Source organism: Brassica napus, chromosome A2 (assembly GCF_020379485.1).
Source record: "Brassica napus cultivar Da-Ae chromosome A2, Da-Ae, whole genome shotgun sequence".
In the NCBI taxonomy this organism is placed as follows: Eukaryota; Viridiplantae; Streptophyta; class Magnoliopsida; order Brassicales; family Brassicaceae; genus Brassica; species Brassica napus.
The window spans coordinates 1,286,867-1,305,825 of record NC_063435.1 but is presented as its reverse complement, the minus strand read 5'-3'; the positions used below and the strand labels follow the sequence as shown (position 1 = coordinate 1,305,825).

General features: G+C 37.9%; 5 protein-coding genes across 7 annotated transcripts; 2 read left to right on the top strand and 3 right to left on the bottom strand.

The window, feature by feature from the left end:
• Nucleotides 1-2,160: 2,160 nt before the first annotated feature.
• On the bottom strand, nucleotides 2,161-6,559 carry LOC106406542. 3 transcript variants are annotated; one of them, XM_022698914.2, is made up of 6 exons: nucleotides 6,311-6,559; nucleotides 4,866-5,989; nucleotides 4,718-4,786; nucleotides 4,439-4,637; nucleotides 4,237-4,326; nucleotides 2,161-2,510 (listed from the first exon to the last, which is right to left on the bottom strand). In XM_022698914.2, the coding sequence occupies exons 1-5, from the start codon at nucleotides 6,315-6,317 to the stop codon at nucleotides 4,256-4,258; spliced, it is 1,470 nt and encodes a 489-aa protein (XP_022554635.1). In that variant the 5' UTR covers nucleotides 6,318-6,559; the 3' UTR covers nucleotides 2,161-2,510; nucleotides 4,237-4,255. The 3 variants fall into 3 exon arrangements, with proteins under 3 accessions (XP_022554635.1, XP_022554637.1, XP_022554633.1); XM_022698916.2 differs by having other exon boundaries at nucleotides 4,866-5,979; nucleotides 6,311-6,551; XM_022698912.2 differs by lacking the exon at nucleotides 6,311-6,559 and having other exon boundaries at nucleotides 4,866-6,304.
• On the top strand, nucleotides 2,304-4,445 carry LOC111211844 (WAT1-related protein At5g13670). The gene is made up of 7 exons (XM_022713148.2): nucleotides 2,304-2,482; nucleotides 2,569-2,631; nucleotides 2,719-2,835; nucleotides 2,912-3,161; nucleotides 3,293-3,454; nucleotides 3,554-3,702; nucleotides 3,783-4,445. The coding sequence occupies exons 1-7, from the start codon at nucleotides 2,304-2,306 to the stop codon at nucleotides 4,000-4,002; spliced, it is 1,140 nt and encodes a 379-aa protein (XP_022568869.2). The 3' UTR covers nucleotides 4,003-4,445.
• A 190-nt stretch (nucleotides 6,560-6,749) lies between the features above and the next one.
• Nucleotides 6,750-10,337, bottom strand: LOC106384326 (putative elongation factor TypA-like SVR3, chloroplastic). The gene is made up of 12 exons (XM_013824309.3): nucleotides 10,008-10,337; nucleotides 9,523-9,842; nucleotides 9,263-9,439; nucleotides 9,029-9,181; nucleotides 8,732-8,821; nucleotides 8,433-8,567; nucleotides 8,212-8,328; nucleotides 7,931-8,082; nucleotides 7,678-7,857; nucleotides 7,445-7,610; nucleotides 7,174-7,369; nucleotides 6,750-7,092 (listed from the first exon to the last, which is right to left on the bottom strand). Exons 1-12 carry the CDS (start codon nucleotides 10,213-10,215, stop codon nucleotides 6,959-6,961), a joined length of 2,028 nt encoding a protein of 675 aa, XP_013679763.1. The 5' UTR covers nucleotides 10,216-10,337; the 3' UTR covers nucleotides 6,750-6,958.
• A 522-nt stretch (nucleotides 10,338-10,859) lies between these two features.
• Nucleotides 10,860-14,953, bottom strand: LOC106406534 (phospholipid:diacylglycerol acyltransferase 1). Its single transcript, XM_048748194.1, has 6 exons — nucleotides 14,317-14,953; nucleotides 13,474-13,696; nucleotides 13,107-13,390; nucleotides 12,620-12,938; nucleotides 12,289-12,548; nucleotides 10,860-11,678 (listed from the first exon to the last, which is right to left on the bottom strand). Exons 1-6 carry the CDS (start codon nucleotides 14,742-14,744, stop codon nucleotides 11,195-11,197), a joined length of 1,998 nt encoding a protein of 665 aa, XP_048604151.1. The 5' UTR covers nucleotides 14,745-14,953; the 3' UTR covers nucleotides 10,860-11,194.
• A 239-nt stretch (nucleotides 14,954-15,192) lies between these two features.
• LOC106406524 lies at nucleotides 15,193-18,698 on the top strand. The gene is made up of 2 exons (XM_013847212.3): nucleotides 15,193-17,908; nucleotides 18,104-18,698. The coding sequence occupies exons 1-2, from the start codon at nucleotides 17,259-17,261 to the stop codon at nucleotides 18,300-18,302; spliced, it is 849 nt and encodes a 282-aa protein (XP_013702666.3). The 5' UTR covers nucleotides 15,193-17,258; the 3' UTR covers nucleotides 18,303-18,698.
• The last annotated feature ends 261 nt before the right edge of the window (nucleotides 18,699-18,959 follow it).

The window sequence follows — 18,959 nt, the reverse complement described above, 5'->3', positions numbered from 1 at the left end:
GTCAGGTTTCTATTTTTTTTTATAAAACCTGAAATGATATCGGATTAGAAATAGTTGAATTTTATTTCGAATCTAAAGAGAAAAAAACGGAAACACCCAAAAATCCAAGTTAAATTCAGAAAACTGAAAAAAAAATATTCAGATAATTCGTTTTTTTTAGATATTTTTTATTTATAAATTATGAGTCAGTCTTTGAAGCTGCTTTAGGTCTTTATGATCTGAACCTTGCAGCTCTCATGGCACTCAATTCCCACCGTGATCCCAAAGAATTTATACCTTATGTTCAGGAGCTGGAAAGAATGCCTGAACCGCTGATGCATTTCAACATTGACATTAAACTGCAACGTTTTGATAGTGCTCTTAAGAACATTGTATCAGCAGGGGATGGCTACTTTCCTGACTGCATGAACTTAACGAAGAAACAAGTAGTTGTAGAGGCTTGGGCAGATCATCTCACTGATGAAAAACGTTTCGAGGATGCAGCTACTACGTGCTTATGTTACTATAAATCTGTTCTTATGAAGATTGATCAGTTTCATTTGATGAGCAGAAATGTAATAATGAATCATATTGGCTTGAAAGTGCAGTGCGGGTGAGGAGATGGCTTATGAGATCATACATTTTTTTGTCAGCCATCTAATATTTCATAATATAACATTGTTAACCCACAGATTCTACTTTCCCTAGCTAACTTACTAGCTACTACATTAGCAGCCCTAGGAATCTTAAGGAAGTTGAAATAAAAATCGTTCTTGGCTTCATATGGTTATAGACTATAAAAAGAAGAGAACCATATGTATGGACATACCACCATAAGCTTAATTTCTTTTTCATTTCAACAATATATAGATCATTATTATGATACTGCGAAAGGAAAGCACTTTGGTTTATTGCCATTTTTGTATTTTCCTAAATTACATTACATATTTAAGTTTGTTTCCATAGGTGCACTAGTTTTCTTACATGACTCTCCTCATTTCATTTGGATGCATCTCTATTTCAGTGTATTTTTCTATAAGTAAGTTTTTTTCTTATATTTAAAAACCTACCTAACTTCTATATATATCTCTCATGTGGCCACCCAAAAAGTAATTCCTCTTTTTAATTGCCATGTATCGTTTTGTTTTGTTTTGTTTTGGTTGTCATCACTGGTGGACCAGAATATCAGACATCAAATTTTCATCAGAATGGTCAAGCTCTCTTCTCATATTCAACCTACGCAAACACCTTGTGGATCATAAGCTGCAGGTGCCCGACCACTACAGTTTCGAGATATACCAAACCTGCATTCTTCATTATTATTAAATTTTTCAGGTTAGTATATTTTCAAAATAGTTTATTTGCAAGCTAATATCATTTAGTTATGAAAAATTAATATATTATAAGGCTTTGTATAGTAAAATTTGTGAATCAGATAACCAGTATTCCATAATAACTATAAATAATGTTCAAAATCATATTTTATTTGCATTGTTACTTTTGTTTCTTTTTTCCCATAGCTTTCATGCAAATATTTACAATAAATACTCTAAAAATTCACAAAAATTCTTAAAAGCATCGTATTGCTAATATGGTTAATGGTTTCCGTTACAATTATAACATTTTTATCTATGAGTCGAGTTGATGATGATGATTAGAAACCATGTAATGTCGCCATACTTTTGCTGGTAAATAATGGTGTCTTTTGCGTAACATATTGGGTTTTTTTTCCCATACCGTATTATCAAGTGGTCTCGCTTTTTAGCTTTGTGACGTATAATGATCTGATTCTCATTAGTACTACTAGGCTGATGCTTTTACATGGCTCTACGTTAGGTCCCTGCTTCTTATCAAGGTTGTTATGTTATTTTATAATCGAATAAAAATCCATCGGAAGCTGTTGATAAAGTGGTAGGAGACTTATATAGTGGCATTCCTTATATAGATCGGTTTAGACGATCAATAAAATTTTGTAGCAACAAAAATATAATAATCTAAGGTCATATGAAACTGCCAAGTTAATTAAAGTGAATGTATGAGAGTTAGTACCCAACCAATTAAGAAATGTTTACCTCTTAAAACACGAGTTTAGTGCTCGTTGGCCTTCCTGTTTATTTAGGCAGATATGTTGATTCCTTGCACTTAAAAACAAATACTAATGAAACATATGAAGACGTTATGAGGCTTCAAACAAAATTCATATATACATACACGCATAGATATAACTTTCATATTGTCCTTATAACAAACCAAAACACACAGCTCTTTTCTAAACCCATTAGAAAAGCTGTTTTTATGCAGAGAAGCTGCAAACCAAAAAAAAAATGAAGTTTCAGAAAGCAAGGCCATTCATAGCCATTGTTTTCATTCAGTTTTTGTATGCACTGATGTCTATAGTAGCGAAACTAGCTTTGAACCAAGGTATGAGCCCTCACGTCTTGGTTGCTTACCGGATGGCAGTTGCTACTGCTCTCATTACTCCTTTCGCCCTCATCCTTGAAAGGTATTTTCTTCTCCTTCTGGTTCAAGGTCTGTAAAACAAAAAAAACATACACTATGAAGTTAAATAAACTCTTGTGTCTTGTGCAGAAACACAAGACCAAGGCTAACTTTCAAAATCTTATTTCAAATATCCATCATGAGTTTATTTGAGTAAGACTCTGTTACATCATGTCTATTTCACCACAATGGTAGACACCGACTCCTATGTGTAACTATGTTTAAATGAAAAATATGCAGGCCTGTGGTGGAGCAAAACCTGTACTACTCAGGGATGAAACTTACTACTGCAACATTCACATCAGCTTTGTGCAATGCGCTTCCTGCAATAACATTTATAATGGCCTGCATTTTCAAGTAACTCTCTCTATCTTTGCAAATGCATATACTACTGTATTACTGAACCTTTTTTTTACTGGGTTTCTATTGAAAGGCTGGAGAAAGTGATTATCAAAAGGCGTCACAGCCAGGCAAAGCTGGCGGGAACCATGGTGGCTATTGGAGGAGCAATGCTCATGACGTTCGTGAAAGGGAATGTCATTGAGTTGCCTTGGACAAGCAAGTCAAGGAGCTATAATGGGCAGTCACATGTTATGAATACTCCAAAGCAGGAAGATACAGGAAAAGGATCAATCATGCTTGTAGCAAGCTGCTTCACCTGGTCATGTTACATCATTTTACAGGTAGAATCCATTCCCTATTCTCAGAACTTTCTATAGCCAAATTCACATGACCTTATTCTCAAATAAATAGTCAAGTCATGGAGAGGTAAGTAAGGTAAGGTAACAGAGAAACTTCTGTTTTTTTTTTGCAGGCAAACATTCTGAATTCATATCAAGCCGAACTCTCGCTAACAGCACTAATGTGCTGTATGGGGATGCTGGAGGCTACTGTTATGGCATTGATATTGGAAAGGAACAACATGTCTGCCTGGAAAATCCACCCGGACATGAGGCTATTAGCTTCTATATACGGGGTACTACAAGTGCTATCTGTTCCTAAAATTTCTTGTAAAACCCTTTGTGTGTGTGTGTGTGTGTGTTTACTGAGAGAAGTTTTGTTTACTATCACACAGGGACTTGTCTCAGGGTTATCATACTATATCACCGGATGGGCATCAAAAGAGAGAGGACCTGTGTTTGTTAGCGCATTTAACCCGCTAAGCATGGTTATTGTTGCTATTCTCAGCTCCTTCATTTTCTTGGAAAAGATGTACATTGGAAGGTAATAAAATGCCTTGATTCAAGACTAGATCTAAATTTAGATATTTAATTTTCACTAAATGGGTCTTCCTGAATTTGTAGGGTTGTTGGATCAGTTGTCATTGTCATTGGAATATATTTGGTACTATGGGGTAAAAGCAAGGAGAAGGTAGGGAATCTTCTACCAAAAGCTGGATGTGCAGGGACTGTGGTAAAACTTGAAGAACAGAAGGTCCTGACGCATGATAATAACCAAGTAGTACACAAAAGCGACAAGATAATGATCCCAAAGGCACCAACTAAGTCTCAAGAATCGGTCTGAGACTCTGAGATGCCGATTTTAGTTCCAGTATCTCTATATTATTGCAGAAGATTTTTGATTAGTCTTAAATAGTTTGGTGTGTCAGAATAAGCGTCTTAAATTTTGGAGTGCTAGCAGAAGTTTAGATACTTCAGTAAGGGAACTAGACTCATCAGACAAGGGTATCATAGCAGTTCATGGTTCTGATTCATTATTAGAAGCTATAGTTACAGAGAACAAGAATGTAAAGCCTACCAGTTGATAGTTCGTCTTGTCAAGATGCCAAAGTGACAACATCCTTCCCATAGATCCGCTGAAGCTCAAGGCTGGCAACTTGATATGAAGCTGAAAACATACGAAAGTAGAAACATCATTTCAGCTGGATAACCTACAAGGATTGGCTTTTTGTATCTTGTTTTGTAATAAATTAAAATGTCTATGATGCAATATTTATTACCTTTCCAGGTGTTGAAGTTCTTATGGTTGATAACAGATCCTGTTACATTTTGAATAGCATCGAACAACTTCTCCTGAGGTGTGTTCTTCAGCTCTTGAACAACGCCATAAATGGTCTTTCCGTTCTCAAAGTATATGTGGTTATTTGGGTGCTTTGTCTTGCAATTAGCATGCTGCTCGAACTCATAAGCATTCAGAACCTGTTGCACAGTTCAGTTGGAAAATTAACAGATGACACGCAATTGTGAATCACTTAAACTATTCGTATCACGTTGCTTACTTTATTAAGGTTACAGTCGCCACAACCACATAGGTACCCAGTCCCCTTTATAACTCCTTTGAGATTTTTCTGCCAGATAACGTTTCAGCACACAGAATAGTAAAAGGTGAGAGGCTCCTTCTCAGCAAAGGTAAAAGAACATACTGACCTCACGTGACCACGAGTAGTACTTCACAGTAACCCCATCAAGCACTCCTGTTGACAGAAAGGACTTAACATTTGAAGGAAATGTGTTTGTAGAGCCCTTCTTAGCTGCCTTTGAGTCTTTAATTTTGGGCACGAGCGAGGTATCAACTCCAGGGGAAGCATAGGGTGGACTTCTGAATTCGAAAGACATGTTTTCCTCTGCTTCCATATGAAGCGGATCTTTAGGGGCATGGTTGAAGTTCTCATAACTGTTAATAACATGAACTGGCGAACCCAATGTGGTTTCTCTCTGATAATCTCCAAAAGATATGGTCTTGCTAATACTATCCTCGCGACTAACTTGATCATTGTTTTGGTCTGCTCTCCCTTGGCTTGAGACCAATAATGACATCTCACTGCCTGACAACACATTAGCATTATCTTTGTGATAGGATGGTTGGATCAGGAGAAGGTTTTTGTCGCAAAGGAGAAGAGGCATGGAGTTCTCCTGTCCCTTGTTATAAGAGGGACTCATTGAGAAGAGATTACAATCAGCCTTTTGAAGAGACTGACTCATCAATGCGAAGTTTTCTACTCCTTTCTCAAATGGTTGAAATGTTGAGAAGACATTTTCATCTCCTTTGCCATAACTGAAGTTTCCACCCGCCAATGACCCTGGCAAGATGAAGCTCTTGTCAATATTACTGCAGGTTTGGCGATAGGGGAGCGTGCTATCACATGAAGGACCCATTCCAAATGATCTTGAAGTTCCTTCACCATAAAACTGAACCATGGATTCGGGTATGTTTCCAGGTTCACACACTTCATTGACTCTAACCCTTCTAGCATCAAGATCAAATGAGCTACCATGAACCATCGGAGAAATATTTCTGCCAAGGAGATGTGCTGAATGCTGCGCATTAGCAGGATCAAATAAGCAATCAGTCAACTGTCTAGGCACAAGAGAACTCTCCCAGGCAGATAAACTCATATGCGGAGTTGAGAAACCATCAATCTCTACCACCTGCCTCTTGCTACTGAACACTTCAGACCCGGACTCTTCTGTCAGCCACTGATGACTCCTCTTTAGCTCCATTCTAGAAGAACCAGAACATGGAACCTCCTCAATATCCTGTCTGCCAAGATCTTTTTCCATTCTCAGTCACACCAGCCAGAGAGAGAATAAAAAAAATAATATCAATAACAACATTGCATTGTACAAAAGAACAGAATCATATTGCCACAGAGATAAAGACTCAATGACAGAACATTACACAAATGAGAACAGGTTAGGCATAAATGATAAAAACAAACTCCTTTGAGATGCCCACACATATATATTATAGAGATATCGAAACTCTGAGCATAGCCTAATCGAAAAGTTGTTCTTGAGAATGCAAAGAACAGAAAAGGTATGATTTTTTTTTACTCAGAGCCCTAAAGAACATGAAAGCCTCTGGCTTTTACCTTGCATCACTGGAAACTAGATCACAGAGCTCTTCTTAAGAGTTCATATAGTCTCTTAAGTAGCTCCAACGCGATTTGTGAGATTGATCGCCGGCGAAGTCAAAACCCAGAATCCAACAGAAGAGTCCCAAGATCGAAGCTTTTTGATATAAAAGAGACGAAACTTCAATTCTGGGTTAAAAGGAGTGAGATTGTTGAGGTTCAAGGAAGAGTGAAGAAGGAAGGATCATCAAGAGACACTCAAAAGTCTATAAAGATCAAATTTTGCGATCCCATTCACTTCATTTAGCTCTGATTGGTTACAGATTTAACATGATGATGTAAAGACTTTAAGTTGATTCATCATGATGATGATGATGTAAGTGAAAACTATCTGACGCGTTGTTGGTTAACTATCATCAATCTGGGCCAGTATCGAATGTTGTCTTGAGAGAAACAGTGTTCCATAAGCTTGTCGGAAGGACTTTATGATAACACCTTTTAAGTAACATATGATCAGTGATGGAAGTAGTCCAAAAACATTTAATGGCACTCATCCTTTTGACATAAGAATAAGACTATGTATAAGAATCAAACAAGCCTATAAATAGAAACTAGTTTTCATTCAGTTTCCTCCAACCCCAGCTGCAAAAATGGGTCTTTCTTTCTCTACCTGCCTTTCTTTGCCATTTTAGGATTCTTGCACATCCTAATACTAAGAGGTGTCACTTCCACCAGTTCATCCTCTTCAATGTATTCAATGCAGTCGTCCAGACTATAAGTCAAGGGAGTGTCAAGCACCACTGTAATCAAAATGATTAGTCAGCAGAGGAGATAAGATTTGAGAGAGACTTGCACAAGTCTTTAAGGTTATATGACAATACCTGTAACATCTTTGTTGGATCGTATGTTTGTGGCTGCTTTCTTCTTGCAGATGTTAAGCCCCAAGTCACCAGGTCTCTGATGGATCCCAACTATCTGACCTTTGTATACATCCACACCTGCACCTACAAACATTTGCCCTCTCTCTTGCGAACTCGCCAGCGCATACGACGTTGATGTCCCATCTTCAAACGCAACCTGAAAAGACAAAATGCCACATGTGTCACACAGAAGTTCTCATTCCTAAAAACTATCTCAAACTCCATAACTCACCAGCGAACCAAGATCACGGGTGCTGATATCTCCAGCCCAAGGTCCATAACTGTCAAACACGGTGTTGAGGATGGCTGTCCCACGAGAAGCTGTTAAGATTGCATTCCTCAGTCCGAGTAGTCCACGTGTTGGGATCTTGTACCGCAGAAAGACTGTTCCTTCCGACCTGTCATGTCTCACAGGATTCACACATCTCTCTCATAAAAGGGATGGAGAGAAACAACAATACATACCCAACACCTTGCATATCAAACATCTGTCCACGCCTTCTCCCAAGAAGTTCAACGACAGGACCCATGTGATTCTCCGGTACTTCGACAGTTGCCACCTCAAACGGCTCCAGCAATTTATCGTTGACCCTTTTGTTGATAACTTTCGGTGGTCCAACCATAAATTCATATCCCTCTCTTCTCCTGGAACATTATTATGTGTTCAGCTACTTTCAATAACACATGAAAGGAGTGATGGTTAGTGAAGTGAACTTACATGTTTTCTATCAGGATGGTAATGTGTAATGTGCCTCGCCCACTGATAATGAATGTGTCTGCTGTCTCACCATCTTCCACTTTCATAGCTAGGTTTCTTTCGAGTTCACGGTTTAAACGGTCTCTTAAGTTCCTGCTCGTTACATACTTCCCCTACAAAAAGGAAAATATAATTCAAACTTTGCACTAATTCAACTTACAACTTCCCTCTTAATATCGTTAGCCATCGAAAGTGAGAAAGATAAGACTTATGACAGCCAGATTAGCCATGATTACACTAACCTCACGACCAGAAAATGGAGAGGTGTTGACAGAGAAGGACATTTTCACAGTTGGCTCTTCTACTTTGATTGTAGGTAGAGGCTTCCCATGTACTTTATCAGCAATAGTCTCCCCAATCTGCAGGGTTTACAAAGAAACCAAGACGTTATAACTCAATTAGCAACAAAAAGAAAAAAAAATGGCAAGTGGCAGCAAGCAATTATCCATGAATATACGTGTACCTGAATGTCATCTATGCCACAGACAGCGCAAATATCTCCAGCTTCCACTGTATCAGCAGGTACTCTGTAGAATTTCTCATAGACAAAGAGCTCACTCACTCTTGCAAATCTACAGGAATCTTCAGAAGTGCACACCTGTAAAGTTATACACAATAAGTTTTACAATAAACCAGCTGCTTTAAAAAGTGGAAAGACTTGAGAAAATGACTAGCTTCAGGTGATATTTCTTCGTATAAGCCCACATCATTGCTATCCGATAACAAAGTAAGTAAAAAGCTGAAGATTTATCAAAATGTTACCCTGACATCGATCCCTTTGCGCAGTGCCCCTGCGTGTAGCCGCCCAATAGCAATACGTCCTTTGTGCTCATCATATTCAATATTTGTGGCCTGGAAAGAAAAAAACAAGTTTCATACAATTCATCTACTCAGCTCAACTAGTTTTCCATTTGGATTTGAAGCTTGGTTTACAGCAAGTGAATGATTTTAGTTGGTAAGAGACAAGTATTTGATGTGTTCAGTTTAGCCAATGAGATGAAAGAGTAAAAATGCATTGGCACTGCTGGAAACAAACACATAAAAGTCACAATAACTCACAAGCATCTGAAGTGCACCATCTTTTTCAATATTGGGCCCAGGCACACATCTAATGATAGCCTCGAACAGTGGTCCCAGGTCTTCTGAAAGGTCATCCGGAGTAAGCCCCGCCTTTCCTTTGATCCCACTGGCATATATCGCTTGAAAATCACACTACACACCACACACACGCACCAAACAAACACTAACGTTAGTGTCATGTAATTTAAGAGACAAGACCAAAATTAACAATACCTGTTCATCAGTAGCATTGAGTTCAATAAAGAGCTCAAAAGTGGAATTGACAACAAACTCAGGACGAGCAGAAGGCCTGTCAATCTTGTTCACGACCACCACAACTGCATGTCCAAACTCAAGAGCCTTCTTCAAAACAAACCTTGTCTGTGGCATTGGTCCCTCAACAGAGTCCACCTAAGAGACAAAGGAGAAGAAAAATGAGATACACAGAGCTGAAATTTAACTGTATAGTATTGAGATAAAGCATAAAAAATTACCACAAGAAGCACACCGTCAACCATGTTCAAGACACGCTCCACTTCACCACCAAAGTCAGAGTGGCCAGGAGTATCAATGATATTCACTTTCGTGTTTTTGTAAGTGATGGAAGTGTTTTTGCTAAGGATAGTGATTCCTCTTTCACGCTCGAGGTCGTTCGAGTCCATGATCCTCTCTTGCATCACTTGGTTATCTCTGAATACCTTAGCTTGCCTAAGCATAGAATCAACCAAAGTAGTTTTGCCATGATCAACATGAGCTACAATTGCTATGTTCCTCACGTCATCCCTCCTCACCAACGTCTTCTTCTTCTTCACCTCTATCACCAATCAAAAGATAGAATTTAACTGCTTGAAACTCTACTGATCATACTAGAGACATAAGAAAGCTTTGTCCTTTAAGTTTAACAATCTCACAATCAATCATTATCTTATCTTGTTCAATTCAAAGTGACAAACTTTAAGCGCGAAAACACTAAAACTACCGGAGGATGGTTCAGCGGTTGATGGAGAGACAGAGCAAGTGATGGGACGGTGAAGCGGACGGCGCGGGGGAGTAAACCGGAGAGCTCCTCCTGGTTTAAGGGCGGAAGCAAAGGTTAAGCCGAGCACTTGTTGCTTGTGAAGGAGAGGAGAAGCTTGACTCCTCAAAACCGCTGGAGAAGCGGAAGAGGTGCTCAAGCTCAGCTCCATTGAGAGGAAATGGATTTTATTTGGTTGGAGAGGAGGACGGGGGAGAAGAAGCTGTTTGCTCCTTTTATTCCTTTAGGAGGAGCCGCTTTTCGTTAAGACAACGATTTCGTGTGGAGTAGATGGAACAGGTTAAGCCACGTCTGACAACTCTTCGACTTATCTTTGTGTATTTTTCAGTAACTGATGTAGGCTTTGGTCATATAAACAGATAACCGAAACCGAATCAGAACCGAATTTGAATCCGAATATAAACTAATGTTCACAGATGTCCGAACAGTTCTTATATTACTAAAATGGAAATCGAATCAAAGCCGAAAAAAAAATTGAATTAGTTTCTAAATATCTAAAATGCAGTTTATATATTTAAAATATTAATTGTATTTAATGTTAAGATTATCAAATATTTTTAAATACTACTCATAAACCGAACTACCAGAAAACATTATCCAAATAATTTTTATCTGAAATAGTTAAAATTATTCAAAGAACCTAGTTATTTAAATTTTTATCCAAATTATTTGATATTTTATCATAATTATCAAAAAAACCAAAACCAAATTGGATTTTAAAAAAAAATATCGTTATTAGTCTGTTCCTAATATTATCATTCGAATCAATAACCGTCTGAAATAACCAAACTAAAATTCATAAATAACCTAACAATTTTTATATCTTCATAACCGAAAAACCAAAACCTAAAACCGAACCCCAGGCCTAAAGTGATGTTTCCGACAAGACAAACAACATGGCGCAGCAAGTCTTGCATTATCGTTCCAAGGACAAAACATAAACAAGATCGTATAATTTACATCAATAAGAGTATATAAAAAAAAGGTATGTGAGAATATTGGACCAGCACAAATATCAACCTCAGGCTTCTTTGTGACTTGAGCATCGTGATCATGATGATGACCATGACCAGGACCATGATGATCTCTCTTGCAAGTAAACAGCTGACAGCTCAAAGAGATCAAAATATTCACAGCTTCAAGTCAATACGCTCAGACCATTCAAATATACCAGAGTGGACCTGATCATGTCCTAGATCGGACCCGTTACCTCCCGTGGCAACTCTCATGATATCCTCGATCAACGCAAAGTTTCCCATGATGTCAACATGAGCCCCACTCTGAGTCCCCCGCCCTTCTAGAAGGTTAGCCGGTGGAGAGTGGTTGTACTCTCTAATGTAAGTCTTGATTCCGGAAGGGTTGAATCTCGTCTTACCGCGCCAGGCTTTAGCACACATGAACCCTGCGCTTAGGACCGGCACTGTTTCATCTCCGTCCACATTGTAAACTCCTGCTTTCAGACAGCTTTCTTCGTCCTCCTCGTGAGCAGAAGTGAAAATATGAAAGGGGATGCAGCTGTCTGGAGACTGATTGAGCTTGTAGATGTATGATCGTTCTGTTGGTATCCCAACTCCATACAGTGAGTAGATCTCCATTTCAGGGGCATTGGGTAGCCTGAAACAACAGAACAAACCAAACGAGGGTTTTAAGGATAAGATAGAGGAAAAATGATCCTTATTGGGATAGATAAACTCTAAAACTAGAAGCTGGTTTAAGGGTTTTCAGCTAAATAGATTTTGAATAAGTTGATTTATTTGTCACGTCAAAGCCATCCTAGAGCTTGTTTTATAAGCAAGCATCACATGTATCAACTTTAAAAGCTAAACATAATTAAGCAAGTCATTTCAAAAAAAGACTCAAACAGCTATGTTAGACCATATCCATGGTTCACTCTATTTTTTCCTTCAAAATAGAATAACTCTGGAGTTGAATTATATTCCGATGATAATCTATTTTATAGTGAAAAATAGAGTGGTCAGCAAAAAATAAATGAGCTACTCTATTTGCAAAGTAAACTCATTTTTTACTCTATTATAGAGTAAAAAATAGAATACTATTGGAACATTTTTACTCTCGACTCTATCTTAAAGTGAAAAATAGAGTACCATCGGGAATGCTCTTAGCTTTAAATTGATAAAGCATATTCAACAAGATGGAAAATAAGAGACTAATACTGAATGCATGAGGACAAAGCATAGAGTTGGTACCAAAACAAATCACTTACTTTGTTTCCAATGGATTGGACCAGTGCCTGTGATGTTCGTACTTGGGGTCATCCAAATCATCAGCAATCCCATAGGAGAAATGGGCGGCGCCACGCGCCATCATCTTAGGAGCAACATAATGTAACAAATCTATAACCGCGTCAGCAGTGTAGACCTTATACTCAGCAATAGCTTTGATCCCTCCAATTCCCATATCATGGTACTCTGTCCACACGTCACGGCATGTGTTGTTTGGGATACTCTGACCTTTCACCGCACCCTATCACCAAATAAAACCTATATATTAATCACCTAGTCACAGAAAAAGTATAAGAGTTTATATGTCCTTACTCGAAAATCAATGTTTTCAATATCAGACGGCGCAGCCTCAGCCACATCTTTCCCAAATGATATGATTCTTCCGTAGTTAACAGGCTTTGTCTTGGAAACTGAGTTTTCACCAGCTTCTCCTCGAGTCTTGTTGCTACTTTTCTTTTTACCAGAACAAGTGTGCCCTTTCTCCGGCGCCCAATCAAGACCGCCCCATATCGTGTCACCTCCCTTAGGTATCATAGACATCGTTGAGTCCCATGTTCGTGTCATTCTCATCACGTGTTGCAACGTCTGGAGTCTGAATATATCAGTGTCTAAGAACCCTGGTGCAATCGCTCTGCAAGGGAGTTCCAGTTTCGTAAGTGACAATGCCAAATTCATCAATTGTTTAAATCTCAAGAGAGTTCCAGTTTCATAAAGCAGCAAATCTAACCAACCAAACTAATAGTAGCAGAGACAATATAACACTACTATTAAAACTGATATCTAGTGGCTAATTCAATACCTGGCAACTGCAACATCCTTTGCTTCAGCAGAGAAAAGCCCTGCAACAGCTTTTGGAACACCAAGAAACGGTCCACCAATGTTCATCACCGCTTTGATATGCTTTGCACACCAATCAGGCCCACCACCGCCGCCCATAGGAGCTGGTGCCTCCACCCATTTCATAAAATGTAAGAAATACAATACCCCCATGGAATGAGGAACTATAACTGCTTTCTTCCCACCGTTGGTGGAAACCATCAACTCTATATTGCTTTTCATACGGCTAAGCGTCTGGTCACGCACCTAATGATTCAAACATATGAAAGACAGTTAGAACCTAAGAGATAAAAGAAAGAATAAGAGAGTTTGTTTAATGAGAGAAGAACCTCTGTGTTCTGAAACGAAAGCCTCCAGTCATATGCAGCCATGTACATGTTCTTCTCCTCGTATCCAATATGTGCAAGGTTAGCAATCAGCACCGCCCAGACAAAGTAGCCAGGAGCGAAGTAATCAGCAGCCACGAGTCCTGACACAGCTCTAATCCTAATACCAGCAGGATCTAAACCAGTTTCGTTGTCAAGTGACATGTGTTCCACCCAACATAGAGGCCTGAATCAAAGAAAATAATCAATCATCTAAAGATACTATAAACAATAACATTATTAGTCTCCAACGGTAACACTGTCCCATCTCTAAAAGAGCAAAAAAAAGAAGATCAGTGAGCCGAAAAAAGAAAGATGCAGATCATAACATACAAAAGAGGAGTTCATAGCTAGCTAACAGAACGAGGACAGATGAGATTAAAGACATAACTAATGTGGAAACTTTTAAAAATCTCTTTTTCAGTTCTCAGAAAGCATTTGAGAAAAGCACTTTGATTCAAAAGAGAAAAGAAACTAACTTTTGGTTGCACATGTGCATAGTTGAAGAATAAAGCAACCTATCACAGTTTAAAACACACATTTTTCACAACTTTAGGTAGCAATTACTTCAGTATCAACTCCGTGCAAGCAAAGGTAAATCCAATGACAATAAAGAAAGCAACTTGTTAAGAACGTAATCTAAAGGCATGTGCAGTAACACATTCGGCGTTAACATTTGACTTAAAACTCCACGGAAACTGGCATTTTTAGATCAAACGTGTTTAATTGAAAAGCTATTGCTTCCCTTACACAAACACACATACAACAGAAGTAGTAGTAATCTAAAGAAGATATCTTTTTGCTGACCTTTTGTAGACTTCACCGAAGGTTCCACCCCAAAGGCGCTTCCTAAACAAACCATCAGCACACTGTTTCCCTTCCCAAAGCTCAAGTCCACCGGTAACAATCCCGGGGATGAACACAACGGGATGCTTCGCCTTGAGACCTTCTTTCTTCAGCTTCACGCCGGGCGGGTCGGGCAAAGGGCCCGTGATCGCCTCGGTAACGTACTGAGGAAAGCTCGCGGGCATGGCGTTGTAGAGGAAGAGGAGGAACCACCACGTGAGGCACACGCACCCGATGAACCAGCAGCACGAATCCACGCACGACCACTTCGCCTTCCCTCCGCTCGGTTTCTTGTGGTTTTTCGATTTGTTTTGGGTGTCGTCGTCCTCCGGGAGGTCCTCGGACGGTTTCTCCGGCGGCGGCGGCTTTTTCCGCTGAAAAAGGGGCATGACGGACACGTGATGTTAAATCACGACAAAGGTCACGGGACCTTAGAGTTATGTCCGTCTACGCTTCAATCTCAAACCCTTTCTTTGTCGAATTAGGGATTAGATCAGTCAAGACAAGGAGCTGATTTGCTGCGAATTTTTAAAAAACTAATTTAAGTTTGTTTTTTTCTTGACAGCTTTTTCTGTTTTTCAGACATACAGCTTTGAACCGGTTGGCAAAATCATTGACCAGTTTGCTTCTAATTGCGGTTCTCAAGTTGGACCGACAGCCGTCTTCAAATCAGTTTTGTAATGTTATAATTAATGACCTGAATAAAGAGTTATTGAGAAAATTAATTAAGTTTTACAAAAGTTCAATCATAATCAACTGGTTGAAATATTCCTCATAATCATTATATAAATAAAATTATCGACTGTATAATTGTTTAAATAATATTTTATAGTTTACAACCAAATATTAGAGCATGTTTATTGTATGTTTATTAAGTTAAATTTTTTAGTGTAATATAAGATACAGTTTCTTAGTTTTTAATTAAATAAAAGATATAAGAAACGTCTTTTAGTTTTTTTAGTTAAAAGCTAAGAAACCGTATCTTATATTACGCTAAGAGATATGCAATAAACATGCTCTTAGTTTTGAATTTTCTTTGATATTTGTTGAGATTTTTCACAAGTTACAACAAAAATAATTTCATAAAATTTACACTCTGATTGGTTATACCATTTTGATTTTGGTTGATTAGAACCTTTTTATGTAATTAAGAGGATTCTATTTACAATGGTTAAACCAAAACTAATTATATATGATTTGAATAACCAGTCACTCATTACCAACCGGTTTAATAAGTATATGTGGGAATGGGCCTGCTGTACTCAGAATTGTCGGACTTGATCCATGTAATATTTACCCTTTTGGGCTTTTAACGAAAAGAGACGACAAGAGAGAGTATATGTGGGGAACATTTGAGAGTATCGGCTGATTGCAGAACCGAACCGGTCGGTCTGGTCCGTATTTGGAACAGAGAACTTAAATGGCCTAATGTCAAGGTATATTTTACATGGCTGAAACGGAAACACGTATTTACGTGACAACTACAATACCCACGCGCCACATTGTTGAAAATTGAAAACCTTAATTTTTGCCCAAAAAAAAAAAATTTCTATCCAATTTCTTTTCACTACTGTCCCACAAACACATCAATTCTAACTAATGTATCAGTTATACAAATCCTTCAATTCTAGTGAAGTTCTATATATCAATTGAATAAACCATGTTCAGTTTTAGTGGAATAAGAAGAGGAAAATATTTCTCAGCAGAAGCCTAGCTTCACAGCCACTGAGATGTATCTCCTTCGGTATGCGTTTCAAGCTTTGGTGCATAATATATGGAGAGAACGTAATGCTCGAAGGCATGGTGAGCAACCGCGAGAAGACAAAGTCTTGATCAGATGTGTGGATAAATTGATAAGACTGAAGTTGTTAGCAGTTAAGGGGAGGGGTCAAAGATATCTTGAAGAGGGTCTAAGCACTTGGTTTGGAACAAGAATGCAAGGCTCTTTTTAGTTTTTAAAATGTTAGTGAAGATTTACTCAAAATAGTTTTATCTGTTTATTTGCAAAATTGAAAAACAGAGGCACTTGATGTAATAGAAGTTTTGATTGAATAAATTTTACATTCATTCAAAAAAAAAAAAAAGAGGAGGAAAATATTAAGAGGGCCATGATGATGATCTTATAATATAAATGAATTTTATAAATGACCCCCAAAATTATAAATAATATTGTAACTATATACATAAAGCATAGTAATTTCTTTTGTCACTCAAACTTTCAATATTATTGACAACTTATTCTATTATTTTATTTCATTTTATTTTGTTAGTGACCTCATCTTATATTTCTTTTCAAAAGAATTATTTTAGCTGTATCAGTTTAACTTTTAAAATAAAACTTTTTAAAAATTATATAAATATTTTTGTAATAGTATTTAATTTAAATATATTAATTTATTTGCCCCCACTAAAATTACTTCCTAGATCCACCACTAAGTGAAGTCCTATATATCAATTAAATAAACCATGTTTAGTTTTTAGTGGAATAGTAAGATGAGGGAAATATTAAGAGGGCCATGATCTTATAATATAAATGAAATTTTATAAATGACCCCCAAAATTATAAATAATGTTGTAACTATTTAAGAGTAGAGGAAATTTATGGGAAGAAAAAATGATGGCATTTATAGGAAAATCAAATGAATATAGATTTGGTGCATGAAAATGTCTCTTAATAAACCAAATGAGAACATGCATAGGAAAATCAAATGAAAAAGATTTGGTGCATGAAGGTATATCTCTTAATAAAGAAAATAAGGCATGACAAAAAAATAAATTCACCATTTCACTGGATTTCTTTTCTAAACTCCACCTATATTTTCATCTCTTACCACCTATATATCCACATGCTCTCAAAAGCAAAGATAAACATTTAAAAATTTCATCTCTGCTTATTGAAAAAAATGTTCATGGATTCCTCATCTTCTTCATCATCACTACCCATCACGAGAGAAGAGTTCAATGCTTTCCACAGTTTTGACAGAGCGCTTTTCACTCGTATTGTCGTAAGTCTAAAAGAAGACATTACCCAGTCTTTTCAGGTCATGTCCTTTCTAATCTATCTCGATAGAAGTGTTTGCGGGAGCAAACTAATCAGCAATCTTGTTTCTTTACCTGACCATTCCATCAACACCGTCGTTGACGAGGTCCAGATATGTCGACGTTGCTTGTCCTACACACATTTCCCAACGTTCCTGGCCAGCATGGGGAGCATCAACGCCGCATCCATACCTTGGATCAGGCGTATGACCGGAGAGAAGTTGACTCTCGCAGTCATCCACCTGAATCGCAACGAAATTATCCTTGAGATGACAGATATTTTAAACACTATATGCTACCCAGCTTTCGAGGATATATGCGTTCTCTTTGAGACGCACAAGGAGAGGAAGTTTATTCAGTTCTTGTGTGGTCAACAAGGAACAAGTAATCGTGTAGCAGCAGGAACAAGCAACGTTGAGGGTCAGCACGTAAGGGCAGATGACAGGACTATCTTCCTCAAATTTTCTAAAGGATACCCGATCTCTGAAGCAGAAGTGCATGATTACTTCACCAGGTACTGGATCCATTTATAATCCATGCATGCAAGGCCAAGTCCCTTCCTAACTAACTAGGACCTCGTATTTTGAGAATTTTCACTATGTATAGTATAGGTTTTTTAAAACATTATGGTTTGGCACGGCCATGCATGCATGTGGATGTTTTCACGGTAGTGTGTTTTAAACAGTAGTATAACTTTTTGGTGTTGTAGGAGATTTGGAGATATTGTAGAAGCAATACACATGGGTGGAGGGAAAAGGAAGGACCAAGCGATGTATGCATGCATGGTGTTACGTTCTGCCGCCAAGATTCCAGAGATTGTAAGCGATGGGCTTGACAGGACCAAATTCACCATTAATGGAAAATATTTCTGGGCTCGAAGATTCATTCCCAATCGCAAAATCCGTTAAATAATCTTCTTATTTGATCTTGAGGAGTTCCAAGGGCATATGCATGTGCCCTCCTCTTAAATAAACTTGGGACCTATTTTATTTTGGATGGGGGACTTTTATTTGGTTGGTGATTGATATTTATCTCAAAACTATTTAGCATCGACTCAAATTTGTTTGTTTACATCTTTCAATTTCTATACTTTTCCCTCTTTAAGCAATATAATCTCCCTTGTCCCCAATGGCTATGCTAATCTCTGCATCTGCATGCTGGCCACTCTTGGACCCAAATGAATGTTTTGGGAAATCCTTATGAAAGGAAAAGACTTTCAGCTGTGATAAAATTAACTTACAAATCTCTCTGTAAACAACACACTAAGCAAAAGCAAACACTCACCTTACACGTTTTCTATCCTCACACATCCTAAGATCGAATACAAAACCTTAGAACCTTTCATTTTAGCCATTTGTGCTTTTCACTTACCTTACAAGCTCATGAAAGCACACCCTTATGTTAAAGATACAATTCTCGGTATCGACTTTAAAACACATGTCTAACTTGACTATTTATACTTGGATTAAAATGACATGAAAGAAGTAATAACTGGATTGGATGGCCATGACCTTATAATATAAATGAAACTTTATAAGAGCAACATTATAGGTGGGTCTTGATTT